General features: G+C 41.8%; 1 protein-coding gene across 2 annotated transcripts; it reads right to left on the bottom strand.

Annotated features, from left to right (window-relative positions):
• Positions 1–205: 205 nt before the first annotated feature.
• Positions 206–2821, bottom strand: LOC117754780 (zinc finger protein 135-like). Of its 2 annotated transcripts, none has more exons than XM_034574010.1 (2): positions 1851–2821; positions 206–1769 (listed from the first exon to the last, which is right to left on the bottom strand). In XM_034574010.1, exon 2 carries the CDS (start codon positions 1719–1721, stop codon positions 693–695), a length of 1029 nt encoding a protein of 342 aa, XP_034429901.1. In that variant the 5' UTR covers positions 1722–1769; positions 1851–2821; the 3' UTR covers positions 206–692. The 2 variants fall into 2 exon arrangements, with proteins under 2 accessions (XP_034429901.1, XP_034429900.1); XM_034574009.1 differs by having other exon boundaries at positions 2257–2399.
• Between the last annotated feature and the right edge of the window lie 14113 nt (positions 2822–16934).

A 16934-nucleotide genomic window follows, 5' to 3' on the forward strand; every position in this document is an offset into this window, starting at 1 on the left:
CAACACACCATGATGAATGCAATAGGAGCAGGGTTGGGTTTGAATGAACAGCGGATGATCAGTGTAATTTCAATTTAAATGCTTTTTTGGGCTCAGTGGGGGAAAAGGTTTCAGAGAAGACAGTGCTGTGCTGACAATGATCAACAACAGAAACATGTTTTTATCAAATATTCGTGGACGCAGCGGCAATAAATGAGAATTCAAGTTCAACACTATGTTTCTGTCTTTATTTTTCCACAATATACATTTACTTTGCATTTGTACAAGTGTTTTAAAAGCCAATGGGCCTGTATGGAGTTAAGAAAACAGATTAACCATGAATTACAACAATTGGAGATTTCTTTTCTTTGTCTATATGAAAAGATTAAAGTGATCATGCATGCCACATAAATATTATTGGTACTAATGTTAATCCCTCACACGAGCTAAAATGTGCAATAAAAACACTGAATTGTTCGCAATAAAATTCAATATTCTAAATAAAACAAGTGTGCAATTCGTAAACTAACGTTAATATAAGTCTGTTGTTTTTCTGGAGTTATTCAACCGCAAATTTGTTCTTTGTCTTTTCGGGAATTTGGAAACGAGTGACTTTTCATTTGTTTCAGGTGTTTTTAAGACAATATCTTAATATGACAATAGCAGAATTGCATTAAAGATCATTTTTGTCCAAGTAGATGCCCACTTCCTGGTCACTGCTCTGTTTTACTCTTTGCTTTTGACCTGGAGCGTGTGTTGACTTCTGAGGATAAAGGCTGAGTGGGTAAGGATTCAGGAGCAGGAGGAAGAGGAGGTGACGAAGGCCTGGAGAGTGGAACAAACAGAGGGGGTTTTACAACTTTGACCTTAACCTCCTTACTTTTATCCTTTTTTTTCCTCAAGTGTTTATCACAGTGGTTCACAAAGGTGTCCAGCTTGACAAAGGTCTTGTTGCACACTTTGCAGTGATATGGCCGCAGTCCTTTCTTGAGGCGTATGTGCAGCCGGATGTACGACGATCGGACAAAGGTGCGGCAGCAGACGCCGCACTTCAGATCCTCTGTGCTACCCTGTGTTTTCTCAGGTTGGGTCGGTGCTGCTGCAGGTGCTGGTTTGGCCTTCCCAGAGGACTCCTGTGCCTTGTGAGAGAGCAGGAGGGAAAAAGACCGAAAACCCTCACCGCACCGCTCACACTTGTACGGCCGCTCCCCTGTGTGAATACGAACGTGCGCTAGGAGCCCGGCCTTCTGCGTGAAACACTTGTCACAGTAGGAGCACTTGAAGGGCTTCTCGCCAGTGTGGAGCCGGCTGTGCGTCTTCAGATGTGAGGCGCGGCCGAAGGTCTTGCCACACTCCGGGCATTTGAACGGCCTGTCTCCGCTGTGGATTATCTTGTGCGCCATCAGATGGGAGGACTGGTGGAAGAACTTGCCACAGGTGCTGCATCTGAACTTCCTCTCCTTGTTGTGGGAGGTGAGGTGAAGGGTCAGGTGGGCGGAGGAGATGAAGGTTTTGTTGCACAGGCTGCAGATGTGGGGGTCCAGGCGTAAGCGCCGGTGCGGCCGTCGGCCATTGGAGAGGCTGCTGCCCGCCTGGCAGGTCGGACACCTGGACTGGAGTGTCTGCTGCTGGTTGGGAGGGGATGACGTGCTGGTTGAGTCGGGCTCTGGTTGGCTGAAAGTGCATCCACAGTCTGAGCAGTGGCCAGCCTGTTGGTCTTTATCACTGGGTTTATCCAGCATTGTGCTTTCTACAGCCACAGTGGAGGAGCAGGGGTTTCACAGGGACATCTGAAAGATCATAAACACCTATTTAGTTATGATACATACTAATGTAAAGAATAGACATGCACTTCTACAGAGTACACCCACCTCTGCCTATCAGCTCTGTGATTATGAAAACAAACCAGCTAGCATACGGATGTGGGCCACTTCAGGCAACGATGCAGCTCTTCTGGTCTTCTTGTGGCCCAGAAATGGACGAGAGGCTAAAGTGGCCCTCGTGTAAAAATATATTGCAAAACAAATGTGGGTCTTTGTTGGCAAACATGCAGTGATCAGTCGCGGTTCAACTCGTGCATGTACAGTGCACAGCAGGTCTGATTACAGTGGTTGACAATGGCCATAACAGACGATTGATGTCCACATCTGACAATCCTGATGTGCACCGCTGTACTAAACAACAAATCAGCTGTGCCGCAGGCCTCGGTGTTCGCCCTGAACAATGAGGTTATTGGAGAACGTGAGTAATGGCGGATAAATAAATGATTTTACATACCGCGTTCATCCTTCTCTAGAAACGAAAACGTGCGTGTGTTGAAAGCAGGTGTCTCTCAAATGCAGTTAAATGTCATAGTGACATAATTTTTTGTCCGATCACATCTTACGTCCTGGCTTTTTCCTGCTGTGAGACACTGCCCCCGGATCTGTGACGAAAACATAATACAAAACAAAACAGGCTGCAGCGTCATCTAGCGAGTGGCGGAGGAACATGTCTACACCACGTGTTTTACTCTTGGACTCTAATATAAAAGATTTTACTGAAGAGTCACGGTGCGTTCACGTGCTGTGGACACTGTAAAAAACTAAACAAAGAAAAACAAGTGTTGTATTTACGTTTAGAGAATAACATGATATAATCCTAAAAGAGGATAGATGTATTGAAGTGAGTAAAATAGAAACATAATAAAATATAGCACATTAAAAAGACCATCAAGAGCTTAAGATGAACGAGTTAAAGATCAATTAATTGAACTCAAACAAACAAGTCAAAAACGTATGTTTTGGCTTAAAAATATAGAGTTTGGATCTTGTGAGAGATGGACACACGGTTTGCAAGTGACAAAAGATTAACCCTTGACAATTTCTTGCAGGAAGTACTTTTTCCGATTACCCGGACACCACGTGATAATAAACACTTGTGTGCACGTGAAGTGATTGTGTGTGCGCGCGCGTGTGTGTGTGCGTATGTTCATCACACGCGCGCACGCACACAGATGCGAACCTCCTCCCAACAGAGTTAAGTTTCGTTTTCCCTGATGCAGCCAAAACAAATGAACCCTGAATGAAGCATTTCTGATGAAACGGTCTCCGGTTAAAGTTTCATTTTGGGTGAACTGGTTCTGACGGAAACGTCTCGTCACGTTGGGGCAGGACATGTTCAGTCTTTATATTCTCATGATGTGACTCCATTCAGTCTGTGAGTGAACATCCCAGCAGCTGCAGACCTGAGACAACCCGTCGACCCACATGTCTGAGGTACAGTGTTTTTACTGCTGTCACCATGATGGCATTTTATTAGTATATGTTCATATATGTTTGTATTTTTGGTTTATTAATTATTTCGTCCACTTCCTACTTTGATACTTTTGGTGAGCCAGTAAAATCAGAATCACACTTCCAGTCGTGTGAAGGCACAGATGTGGATCATCTGAGTAGAGCCTAAATGAAGTCAATATTTGTAAATTATTGTAGTGAGCACCCGTGTATTGTGGAGATGGAAACTAACTGTAAAACCATATAATCCTCTACACTGGATCAGTTTAACCTTATTATTAGTCTTGAGTCCACCTGCTCATGCAAGCAGCAGCAGTTGGTATTTGCATCTACAATATGCAGTGTGAGTCAGCAAAAATGATCTGGACATGGAACAGGAAACTGGGTTGTTGGATCAAACACCTGGTTTTCCTGAAGGCACCACTAACCTGCTTGTATCTTGATTTTCATTTCATCAGAAAACAGATCTAGAATCAGTCTGTGTGATGAAAGACTATAAATTTGTTACACTGGCATTCTGGGTCTGAGTATACATTTCTGAACCACACCCTTACTCTTGATATGGCAAACTAATTCAAAATCTAAATACATATATCGGTAAACTATTAAATGCAGTTCTAACTGATTTCTATGCATTTTCTTTTGTCATGCACATGGTGCCGTTAACACAGGGTTAGAGTTTTTGACACTAACAAGTTGCTGATGTTGCTGCAGAACATTTTTAATTCCAGATGAAACCATGGAAATAAGGCAGAAATACATAGATCGAAACCTGTTTTGTACGTGTGATTCTTTTTGTCTGCGAGCGTGTAAGGGAGGGGCCATCACTGAAAAACCACAGTGAAGAAATTGTCTTCTGCTGGGAGCAGATTAGCCTTCATCACAGGTTCCGGTTTTCTCAGAAACAAAACAAGGAAACTGAGTCATCACATTCTTTAACTCCCTGATACTTTTAAAAATCATTTTGAAAACACTTCCTTCTGTCCATTGCATATGAAATACAATTTTTCCACACTATAGTAATAAAGAAGGCTAAGTCAAAGCCAAGTACATGACTGGACTGTGTATGGTCAATGTGCAAAAGTGAGGGTGTAGATGAAATGGAACGCCCGGCTGTTGTCTGAAGGCCTCCCTACTGTCTGTCACTGTTAATGACATTGTTATGCATTTATATTGTTGCTGTTAAATGGTGTGTAACATTTGCTTAGGTGTTGCCTTGTTGTTTGTTTCATGTGATGTGGTTTGTGGGGGTGAATTGGGCTGAATTTCAGCCCACTCAAAAAGTTGGTTAATGTTGCCGGATGACGTAACACACTAATTACCACATTCATGATGTCATCGTGTGGAATTGGCATCCTGCCATGTGTCTGAAGATTCGGGTGAATCTCTCCGCCCACTCCCGGTCTCACAGAATAAACATTCAGGCTTGAGATTCTTGAACCGTTACATATTTCTCTGATTCTCTTTTCAGACAGCAGGAAATAAACCCTGGTCCATTAAGACCACAGATTAACATATTCCAAGATGCTGTTCTTCATCACCACAGTGTCATCTGACAAAATCAGCAAACAAACAAGTCCAAGACAATGACTGTGATTTTAGCTACAATTACTTATTAAAAAATGGCTCATGGAGACAGTTAGCGGAAGATAAGTCACACCATTGACTTTTGATCAGAATGTTTACATGAGCTGCAACCACAATATTCCATTCACATTCCTGTTTACATGTTACAGAGCATAGTCTGACCATAACATAAATAGTTGCTTACTGCCGTACATGTTAATGTTGCAAAATGCAGTGAAAACTTCAATAGGATGTTATGATGTGATTTAGATGTGTGCATATCTATGTAACACGACTAAGATCGGATGCAGGCCTTCAATTATTGCTTGGTCTGAGTATGACCTTTATTCATTGTCTTAAGCGGGTTAATATCAGAATATTGGTGTCTATGTAAACAAAGCCAATGTCAGCTGCCATGCTGTGGGGACAATTAAATGTGATGAAGCTTTGCATTAAAACGAAAATTCAGTGGCACTGATGTATTAATGATGTGTTTTTTCTATGAACAGTTTGCTTTGTGAAGTGCTCAGGCCTTAACTAATGAGGAGGATGAGTCAGAAGACAAAGAAAAAAGCTCGGTGAGTTTCACCTGTATCTGTTTATACATTGATGCACTGACCCATTACAGTGAGAGGGACATCACCTTATGTTTCACTTTTGGTAATTTTGAAGCCAGTGAAGGAACATTGTGATGAAATGTCTGAGTTACTAATATCCTCAGAAACATTTGAACTGAAGTTATCCTCAGTGGTCGGCTGTGCGAGGAGGGAGAGCGGGTTGCCCATGAATCAGAAGGTGTCCATGTGTCATTGAGCAAATGACTGAACCCCAAAGTGTGTGAAAGAAAAAGCACAGCATATAGTAGCACTGTATAAATGTGTGTGTGAATGGGTGAAAGAGTGGTCGATAAAAGTAGAAAAGCTATATAAATACAGTTCATTTACTTAGCTGCAGGACTAGAATACATAGCTTTGTAAACTGCTAGTTTCTATATGAATCTATTGTTATTGCTCATCATATTAATAATAAATTATTCGAATTCAGATCCGAAACAGGCATTTCATTTCCTTATGTCTACAAGAACAAAGTCATATACAGTATGAATCCAAGGAAACACCAGGGGAAGTCAAGTGGAATACCTGTTATGGCTAAACATAAAAGCCAAATATAAAGAATGTGCTTGTATCATTAATTCAGCCTAATATTGTCTTATGATTCTGTTAATAGCTTTATTTTTTGAAAATGTATTTCTAATTTCTTTTTTTGTACCTAATCTTATGTACTCTGACTTGACTTGTCTAAACCCATTCTTCCAAACTCTTAAGTACTTTAGGACGACTCGCCTTGTGTTGATTTGGATTCTAACTCTTTTTCTTTAATCCTGCTGCTTTGTTTAGAACGTCCTTCGGGGCAACAGCTCCACCCTTCATTGACTACCTGAAAGATATTCTACGTCGATACCCAGACGGTGGACAGATTTTGAAGGTTGGTATACAGTCAGTGCTCACTTGTCAAATACTGGTCGTAAAAAAGACATGGGAATCAAGCTATGCTAAATGCTAAAGGCTCAATCCAACGCTTAAAGTGCTTGGAACAAACTTTTGTGTTCATGGAAACTGTATGAGCGTTACACAGGAAGATGTTCCAGTGAGCAGATTGTGACATAACGTTACTGATTTAATCAGAACATTTCTCATGCCACGACAGCTAACATTACGCTGCTAGCTTCATTAAAACATGCAAGTTGGTTGTATAACGCTCCAGCACCTGACAAAGGTTTATCATTCCCTATGATGAGGATGTATATCTTTCATAAAGATCGTCATCAGAGTAGGCAAAAGGATTTTGTGGGTCTCTGAAGACCCTTGTCCTCCTCAGAGACCCTGTAATAATCCACTACGGGATCCTCTACTTAAGTGATTCTCAACTGGTGGGTCGAGACCCAAAAGTGGGTCGCGGGCCTTTGCCTGGGCAAAACAAAATGGTAAGAAAAAAAACCTGTGCTTTTATTTTGAAACAGATTATTTATGCAGCGGAGTGCCGTCAATTCACACTCCTGAACAGTATTTGTTCAGGAGTGTGAATAGAATCAGTTTTGTTGGTTGTCATAGATTCAGTGAGTGAGTATTCTCAGCTAAAGCTCCATAATTTGAGTCTTTTTGAAACAACTTCTCAGTAGTTGGACTTTTTTATTTCATGTTTGTGCATGAAAGCACTGTTGAGTCTGTTAAAAAAGGCTGAAGTTACTGAATTGTTATGTATGTTGTATTACCTTGTGTCCTTAAGATGCACTTTTTGGTTTTTAATTAAAATGCAGCAAATTGAGTGTAAAAGGGAATATTTCACTCTCTAGCATCGCCACCTGCTGGTCGTTTTGGTTTATCATTAAACTTGTTTTTTTTGTGTTGGCATACTGTGATATTCTGTACCATCTCAGGTTCAAACTGCACCATCTTTTCATTAAATAAATTTGAGAAGTTGAACATTTTCCTCGATTTGGGTCGCGGCTTGTCATTAAGGGGGGATGGTGGGTCCCGAAGCCAGACCAGTTGAGAACCACTGCTCTACTTAACCTGCTCTGGAGTAAGCTGGCACCATGGTAACTTATGCTGAACTGCCAGCTTACTTACTTCATAAGAAATTAATGAGAGCTGAAAACTCTGAATTAAACTCAAAGTTACCCTGATAATCGCAAATCCTACTTCGTACTACAGGCCTCCGGTCTGCTAAACTCTGTTCATGGTCATGATCTTTATTTGTCAACAGGAGCTGATTCAAAATGCAGATGATGGTCAAGCCACAGAAGTGGTTTTCATCCACGATGAGAGAAGCTATGGGACTAAGAGCCTGTGGACTGATGAACTGGAAAAATACCAAGGTACCAAATTGATAAATAATTGATAACTTGATGATACAGCTTATTAGTCTACAAGCAAACCTTGGTTCTCATGATCACTTGATAAGAAGTATGATATTTAATAATCATCTTCTCTGCAGAAGTAAGGCAGCCTCTGCAATGTAATGTATGTAGCTGGTTACAGTTACATTAGACCACAAAAGATCCCAGGATTACTATAATATTAATTACAGATGTTTTACTCAACAGTTTTAAATACTGGATCTGACCAGGAAATGAATTGCTTCATGTCTACAGCATTTCTACCTCAGTTTGTGCTGCGGTGGACTTCAAATTAAGCAGTTTGAGAGAAACTGGAGAATATTAATGAACACATGCATGAATTGATGTAATGCCATAAGCACTTTTCTCTGTAACTAACTTTTTAGGTCCCGCTCTCTATGCATACAACAATGCTGCATTCACTGGTGATGACTGGGAAGCAATTCAGAGGGCAGGGAGGAGTGACAAGCGCAATGACCCAAACAAAGTCGGGAGGTTTGGAATTGGCTTCAACTCTGTCTACCACATAACAGGTAAATACATGTGCACTTACCACCCATGTGCATAATAGTCCAAGTATTAGTATTAGAGAACATATGTTGCGAATTAACGGCAAAATATCAATTTCATCTTATTTACAGATGTGCCGAGTATATTCAGCTCAACACACCTTGGCTTGTTGGACCCCCAAGAAAAGATATTTGGAGACAGAAATGGAGGTTATCTGTGGTCTTTGGATGATCCAGAACACCAAGAAGCTCTGACGTTCATGCATGATCAGTTCCAACCCTTTCGAGATATAGTTTCACTTGTGAGCGAACAAGAGTGGTCAAAAGTCATCATGGAGGATCAGTGCTTTGACGGCACAATTTTCAGATTCCCTTTGCGCAACGAGACATCAGAAATTTCAGATAATCTGTATGACTCTGACAAGGTGGTTGAGCTTTTCGACAGCTTCATTGCAGATGCGGACCAGAGCCTCCTGTTCCTGAAAAATGTGACTTCTGTGTCACTGATACATATCGACGTACATGGCACTGTGAACACCAGACTTAAGGTGATATCCTCAGTGCCCACGGATGTCGTTTTGAAGTCAGAAGACGAGTCAGTCATTGAGAGTTTAACAAGGTTCAAACTGATCACCCTCCACGCAGACGCCCACAGAGAAACAAAGTGGCTTGTGACAACATGTACCATGAAGGAAGGCATTGTAGAAAATCTAGATGCACTCGCAGAAAAGTTGAAATTTTTGCCTCAAGTTGACTTGGCATTCCCTTGTGGAGAGCGAAGAGACTGCAGTGAAGGTCGACTGAGCTGCTTTCTTCCCCTCCCAAACAATGAGTCCAACAAAACAGGACTCCCAGTTAATGTCAACGCATGCTTTGGTCTCACAGACAACAGAAGACACATCAAGTGGCAAGAGGAAGACCAGAGACATGATGAACATGCCATGTGGAATGAACTGCTGATGAAGGAGGTGCTCCCACACGCATACCTCACGATCATTCAAGATGCTATCAAACTTGCCCAGCAGTCTGTTCTGCCTGTCTGTTCTGTGTACGATTTGTGGCCAGATATTGCCAAGATACAGCACAAAGAAAAATGGTGTGCCGTTGGTCTGGATGTTCTCAGTCACTTGTTCTTACAGGATGTGCCTCTCCTCTCTCTTGCAAAAGATGAGCGAAAATTCATCACCCTATCAGAAGCTGTGTTCCCCTGTAATGGTCCAACAAGCTCTGAAATACTGGCTGCCATTAAAAACACTTTGGTTTCCTGTGGAGAAAATCTTGTCACATTACCAGCACCTGTTGCAAGAGCCATACGTGAGGCCTGTCCTGTCAGCAGCCTGAAGTATGTGACGCCAGCTTTCTTGAGGGACATTCTCCGCAGCTTTGGTGCGCATAACATCCCTAAAGACGACAAACTATGTCTCTTGGAGTTTATATTGAGTGATGGAAAATACAGAGAACTTGAGGGTCTTCAGCTGCTACCACTCAATGATGGCTCTTTCAGATCTTTCACAGACAGAGAGGAGGACACTGCTTTAATTGACAGCAATGAATTTCCCAGGTAAAATATATTTATAATAAAATATTATTCATATAAATAAAATGAACACCATGAGACAAACACCCACAATCTTGATAGAGGAAGAATGAATTGCAAAATTTGGGTTTGGGCCTCAAAATCACAATGTATTATTCTATTGTCGTCCAACTGCATCTGTCATGTAACTACTTTGGTCTAGTTATGATGAGTGATTAACGTAATGGTAGTTTGATTAGATCAAGATGGATAATAACCCTGAGATTGCAGACCCTCACACAAAGTGGTAAAAAAAAAGAAAAACATGACTTGAAAATCAACCTCAGCCAAACCCTGGATTTGTAGAATCATTACACCCCTTGTACATTTGAAGGTAGGGTACGTCAGGTCGTATACATTGGGCTTGTTAGAGCTTTTTTGTAGAAAATAACTGCCTGCAAGTGTGGTGGTTCTGTGGCCCACACCCAATCTCAAATGCTGTGATTTTTAACAATGTGATTTTTTTCCTGTAACATAGAAAACACCAGAGATATGGTTCATTGTTTTTATAAGTTTAGCCTGAACCCTAACCCCAAACCTCGACCCTTTATACAAGTTATAATATACTGTATTTACAGTTTGATCCCTAATAATATAAATTGACAGTTGTTCCCCAAATCCAGTGACTACTGATTGGCTTACTCTTTCTTGCTTCAGTATTTTATTTGACAATGCATATGGTTTTAAGCAGTTTCTGATCTTCTCTTCCATTAGATTGAATCTAGACTGATAGAAACATGTGCTATCTTTTGTGCAGAGCCTTGCTGCCATGCTGCAAACACCTCTTCATCCCTGATGATCTCAGTCCAGCCTGCATTACCCACCTGAATGAACTGGCCAGAAAAGGTATGGATGTGATTTTATTAACAGTGATTTAAAAGTGAATTGTATCTGTAATTTGCATGTTGTTTCACTACATCAACATATATTTATACATATATTGTTCCAAAAATCTGTGTTTCAGATTCCTACAAAGTCATCAACATTGACGCAGACCAAGTGGCTGACTACACAAGGAGGTTTTTGCCACCAGACTGGAAGCAGACCAGGACGGGGCTTGTTACCTGGAACATCGGCTGCAGTCAACATCCACCTTTAGAATGGCTCCAAGAATTCTGGAAATTTCTCAACACTCACTTCAAAGAGTTAAGTCAATTCACTGGAATACCATTAATACCTATCAGCCCCATGTCTGTCAGTCAGGTTGTGTCACTAGCACAACTACAACAGAGCACAACCCTCATCTTTCAGAAAAGCAAAAACAGTAGCTTGCCAGATGAAATAGCTCAGTTGTTGAGCAAAGCCGGTGGCACAGTGGTGAGAGGAAACGAATGGCTCCAGCACGTAGACTTAGACTCTTATGTGCTGTGCCCATCTCCGAGGAGCGTCATGAAAGTATTGGTGAATTTAGACCCTCAGAATCTCATTGGAGAACTCATGACGGCCTCTCACAGAGCACGAGAAGAGCTGAAAGATTATCTCTCTCGTCTGGATTCTCTCTCAAGGAGTGAGAATGATTTACTCTCAAAGTTACCTCTCTTTCAAACCATGAGAGGAGTGTGTTCGGCAGCTCAATCAAAAAAGGCTGTTCTTCTGACATCTGGTCTAACAGTACCAACAGAGCTCCCAATGCCTGATTCAGTTGTGCAGTGTGCTACTGAGGCTGATCGCAGATTGTTACAGCTGCTCAAAATTAGTCCCTTGAACACAGCCGAAGCAGTCCTTCTCCTCATTGACTGTATTGAGAAGAGAACTTGCAGCAAAGAAGACACAGAGAAAATCATGACTTGGATTTTACAGAATGGTAATACCCTTTTCTCTCAGAATAAGACCTTGAGACAAAGATGTAAGGACTTGAGCTTCATTGAAGTGAACGGACAGCTGAAAAAGGCCTCAAACTTTTTGGATCCAAGAATTAAAACTTTCCCAGTCATTTTTGAGTCAAATCTCTTCCCCCCACATCTGTACACTGACACATCACAAATGCTTGAAAGCCTAACAGATCTTGGATTGCTGAATAAAGAAGCAGATGTGTCACCTCAGCATTTGTTGAATGCCGCCACACTGATTGACAAAATGCATGTTTCCTCTCCAACTGAGGCTGAGAAAAGAGCTCAGGTGCTCTTAAAAATGTTGGATGGCAATAATCTGCTGTCAAAGTTTTCACATGAGCAGCTTCAAAGCTTTAAAATGCTCAAATGGATCCCATGTAATCAACCTGGTAATGACAAATCTCAGAAAATGTGTTTCTTCTGCCCAAATGAAGTAAGACATTCTGATTTCAAGGACATTGTTGGACATGTAATGCCTCTACTGGGAAATGTCACTGACAGAGTAAGCAACAAACTTGGTCTCAAATGTCGACCCCCACCAAAAAAGGTGATGGACAATTTATCGGTCCTGACATCAAAGGTCCAGAAAATGGTTGATCCTGACAGAGATGTGGATTTCAAAATGGAGCTGCATAGCATTTACAGACACATGCAAGATCACATCTCTGAATTTGCGACAATGATAAAGGGGGACACACGCTGGCTGTGGAGCCACAACCAGTTTGTTTCACCAAAGGATCTGGTTCTTGACTACCCACCTAATCTAGACCTGAGCTCTTACATTGGAAAGGTGCCCGATGAATTCCTGTCATACAAGAAGTTGCTCAAGGAATCAGGCCTGAGAACGCTGATTTCAGATGAAGAAATCATTTGCATTCTGCATTCTATCCAGCAAAATATTGAAGGAAGGCAACAGCCATGTGCAAGTTCCTCTGAGGTAGAAGTGTCAATAGAAATTCTTAACTGGCTTTGGAGAGAGAAGAAGGCTGTTAAGGATGACATCCCAGTGCCAGTCATCTTAGAGGGTGAACAATACACACTGAAACCAGGGTCGACAGCAGTCTTCTGTGATGTCAGCAAAAATGGGTTGAAAGATCTTAAGTGCAGCCAGGAGGAAATTCATGTTGTGCATGAGGAAATCACAAAAGCAACAGCTGAATGGTTGAACATTCAATTTCTCAGTACCTTTATCCTCAATCCAGAGTTAGTGGGAATAGAGCAGTGTGGGCAATCTGAGCCAATAACAACAAGGATTAAAAACATTCTTAAAGAATACGATGAAGAAAGTGATGTATTCAAAGAGCTAATCCAGAATGCAGAAGATGCTGGAGCAGAGGTCTGCAAATTCCTGGTGGATTTCAGAGTGCACAAAGATCCCCCTGAAAGTCTCATTGACCCTGACATGGCTCTTTGTCAAGGACCTTGTCTTTGGGCATTTAATAATGAGCAGTTCACAGCTGAGGACTGGGAAAATATTGTCAGAGTTGGCTCTGCTTCGAAAGAAACCAAAGTGGAAAAAATTGGAAAGTTTGGACTTGGATTCAATACTGTGTATCATGTGACAGATGTTCCCTCCATCCTGAGTGGCAACAGTCTTCTCATTCTTGATCCAAATGTAACTCATCTTAAAAAGCACATCAAGCATAAAACAAATCCTGGAATCAAGCTTGATCTCTCTAATCAGCAACTTTTTCGTTGGTTTCCTGGTCAGTTTGGACCATATGAACACATTTTTGATTGCAATTTCAGCAAACAAAGTCCTCCTGAACCCTATTCAGGCACTCTGATCAAACTACCTTTTCGAACTGAAGAAGAAGCTCTCCAGTCAGAAATAAGCACAACGGTGTATCACAAACACAATATCTCACTTTTCAACAGCACTTAACTACGAATTCACAAACTCACCTGCTTTTTTCTGAAGAAAGTCAATGCATTAACTCTACAAAGGATCTCCAGCAATGCATCAACTCCACCAAGAGATGATGAAATAGAAGCCGTTCTAACTGTCTCCAAAACCGTTGTGAGTGCAGTGAGGATTCCTGATGAATCCTTTGTGTCGAAGCAGGATCAGGCTGAGAAATCACTGTTGAAGCTTGATGGAAAATGTAAAGAGGTCATTGACTCCACCACAGTCAGTGTTGTCCAAATCACCAGTCAGCAGTCTGGAGTGACTGAAGTCCAGTCCTGGCTCCTGTACAACTGCTTTGGAACAGATAAGTCTTTAAAATGGCCCTTGAAAAAAACAAAGCAGCCAGTTCTCTTTGCCCATAGGGGGGGTTTGCTGTGCCTTTGCAAAATAATCCCAAATCCGGGAAACTGGCCTCATCACAAACAGATCTTGTTGGACAGGCATTTTGCTTCCTTCCTCTTTCCATTCACACAGGTCTTCCAGTTAATGTAAATGGTACATTTGCTGTAACAAGCAACCGGAAAGGTCTGTGGGAGAGTGGGGTGAAAAAATGACTGGAACAAAGCTCTTCTACAGGATCCTGTAGTGACGGCATATGTCATGACACTTTTGACACTGAAAATGTCTGAAATCAACCAACTGGAAGATTACTGTTATCACACCTTCTGGCCTGATAGAGAGAAAGTGAGTGAAACTTTCAAGCCTTTGGTAGATGCGTTTTACTCCACCATTGCCCAGAACAACAATGGTCCAGAGCTCTTTAGTGATGGAGAACATTGGTGCTCAATGGACACTGCCATATTTCTACATGAGAGCATTGAAGAGGATAAGGACATCAGTGAACTTGTCAACAGCTGTGCAAGAAATATCTAAAACCACCCAACATTGTTGTTCCTCTTCCACTGTGGCTGAAAATAGCTTCAAACAGGCAGGCCTGGAAAAGGTTGTACAGAACAGAACATGGAACTGGGAAAGGTTTTACCAAGAAGTAGTGTTTAACAACCTTGGTACCATCGACCCTGTGAGCAGAGATACGCTTTTACTGCATGCTATCGATCTTCAAGTCAAAGGGATTGACAATCGACTCATCAGCGAACCATGCATTCCCACAACAGATGGACAGCTGCAGTATATCAACAAACTTGTGAATCCATCAGGGAAAGCTGCCTGTCTTTTTGAAGCAGAAGAGGGGCGCTTGCTTGGTGGGACAAAAAATGACTTTTGCTCCCCCAAAAGGATCAAGCGCTTGTTGGAACTTGGAATGGCAAGTGACGATCTCCCACTGGAAGAAATCACAGAAAAAGCAGGCACAATCCCCCAAACCTGGAGCACTGACAGAAAGAAAGCATATGAGAGGTTGAGATGCCTTCTTACACTTATGAAACATCACATGTATGAGGAAGACTCCCCCCAATGGTAACACTGAGGAAGACGGAATTTCTTCCAGCATTTTCCCCTGGTGACATGAAGATGAAAAGAAATGCAACACTCAGAAGGCCCACTGATGTGTTTAGTGACAAATGCAGACTTCTTGTGAACATGACACAACCTGTGCTGGATCATATCAATCTGATTATACACAACACTGATCCGCTCCTACAAATCTTAGGAGTTCATGACAGTCCAAGTCCTGAGACAGTGCTTCAGCAGCTGGAAGAAATGTCGAAGCAGTCTCAATCCACTGACAAACCTATGCTGCACGAAATAGCACATGAGTGCTATAAGTTTCTAAACCAGGCGCTCAGTGAGTCTGAGAACTCCACTATAATCTCACAGAGGGCAAATTCATTCCCTTTCATACTTGTAGGCAGTACATTTATAAATGTGAACTGTGTAGCTGAAAACGAGCAGTTTGAAGCAAAACGTACCTGCATGTACTTCCACCTGGCTTCAAAAGTTTCACAAAACTCTGGAAATGTGTAGGTGTTGAGGAAAAATACACAATCAGTCAGTTTGAAACTGTGCTCCAGAACTTGCAGTGTCAACATGGAACAAGCCCCTGCCAAAGAGTGATCTGTCAATGTGCCTCACAATTTTAAACAAAGGGATATTTGAGGCAAAAGAGAAAGCAACAGTTGACTGCCTGATACCCAATGAACATGGAGTTTTGCAACCTGCAAGTGAGCTGTTTTACGATGACAGCCCATGGATGCCAGTGGCTACTGGTGTCACATTAAGCCACAAGAATATCGCACGTGCTATGGCTCTGCACTTTGGAATAAAAACAACTAGGCATCATACTCTGCAAAGCCACGTAGCTGACATTTCACCATTTGCATTTCAGTTTGAACAGCAGGAGGAACTGACAGTTCGAATCAAAAACATAATTTTCAGCCTATCCGTCAAAAAAGGATATCCTTAAGAGCTAATCCAAAATGCTGATGATGCAGAGGCAACAGAAATCCACTTTGTGTGGACAAACGACAGCATGGCAAAGAAAAAACTTTTGGGAAGAAATGGAACCATCTGCAAGGTCCAGCACTGTGTGTATTCAACAACAAGTGTTTTCTGATGCTGACCTGACTGGAATTCAACACCTGGGAGAAGGAGGGAAGCACAACACTCCAGGAAAGACAGGAAATATGGTGTTGGATTCAACTCTGTTTACCATTTGACTGACTGCCCTCAATCCTCACTGGAGATCAATTACTGTGCATTTCTGATCCCAATCAAAAATACATTGAAGGTTCTTCAGACAAACCACTTTCTGGCATTGGCTATAAACTAGCTGATGAATTCAAGAACTGTACGTGGACGTCTACAAATCATTTCTTCAGACAACTCCCTCTCAAAGACGGCACCATGTTCAGATTACCTCTGAGGATTGGTACCATGGCAAACAGCTCTAACATATCAAAGCAGGGAGTCACTGACGGTGACATGAGACAACTGTGCTTCTGCTCTCTCTCCGAAGATCCTGGAAGGATTAATTCTGTTTCTGAAAAACATCTGCAAAATCGAAGTCCATGAAATCAATGAGCCTTCAGGAAAACTCACAACACTCTATGTGGTTGAAAAACGTCTACAACAGAAAAGCAGAGATGAAAAGGATGCTTTTTTAAAACTTCAACAAGAAGCACTTCAATCTGACAAAGTAGCATCACCGCACAATGCGATTTATGAAACCATAATTTCAACCTCGAGTAAAAGACAAAGTAAGTGGATCGTTGCAGAGCAGTTTGGCTCATTCAAAAACAGAGATGGAAGGGAAAACAATATCAGAGAAACTTCCCAAGCAGCAATAGCAGCACGTGTGAGCTTAAGGATGAAATTAAGGCTCGTGGTTGTTTGGATTTTCAAGGGCGAAGCATTTTGTTCACTTCCTTTGCCTGGGACGACAGGACTTCCAGTGCACATCAACGCAAACTTTGAGGTAGATTCTTCCAGGA

This window comes from Hippoglossus hippoglossus, chromosome 21 (assembly GCF_009819705.1).
Source record: "Hippoglossus hippoglossus isolate fHipHip1 chromosome 21, fHipHip1.pri, whole genome shotgun sequence".
In the NCBI taxonomy this organism is placed as follows: domain Eukaryota; kingdom Metazoa; phylum Chordata; class Actinopteri; order Pleuronectiformes; family Pleuronectidae; genus Hippoglossus; species Hippoglossus hippoglossus.

What these genes read in the sequence shown, in the direction of transcription:
- LOC117754780 (XM_034574010.1), bottom strand. Translation starts at nt 1,721, where the DNA reads ATGCTGGATAAACCCAGTGATAAAGACCAACAGGCTGGCCACTGCTCA.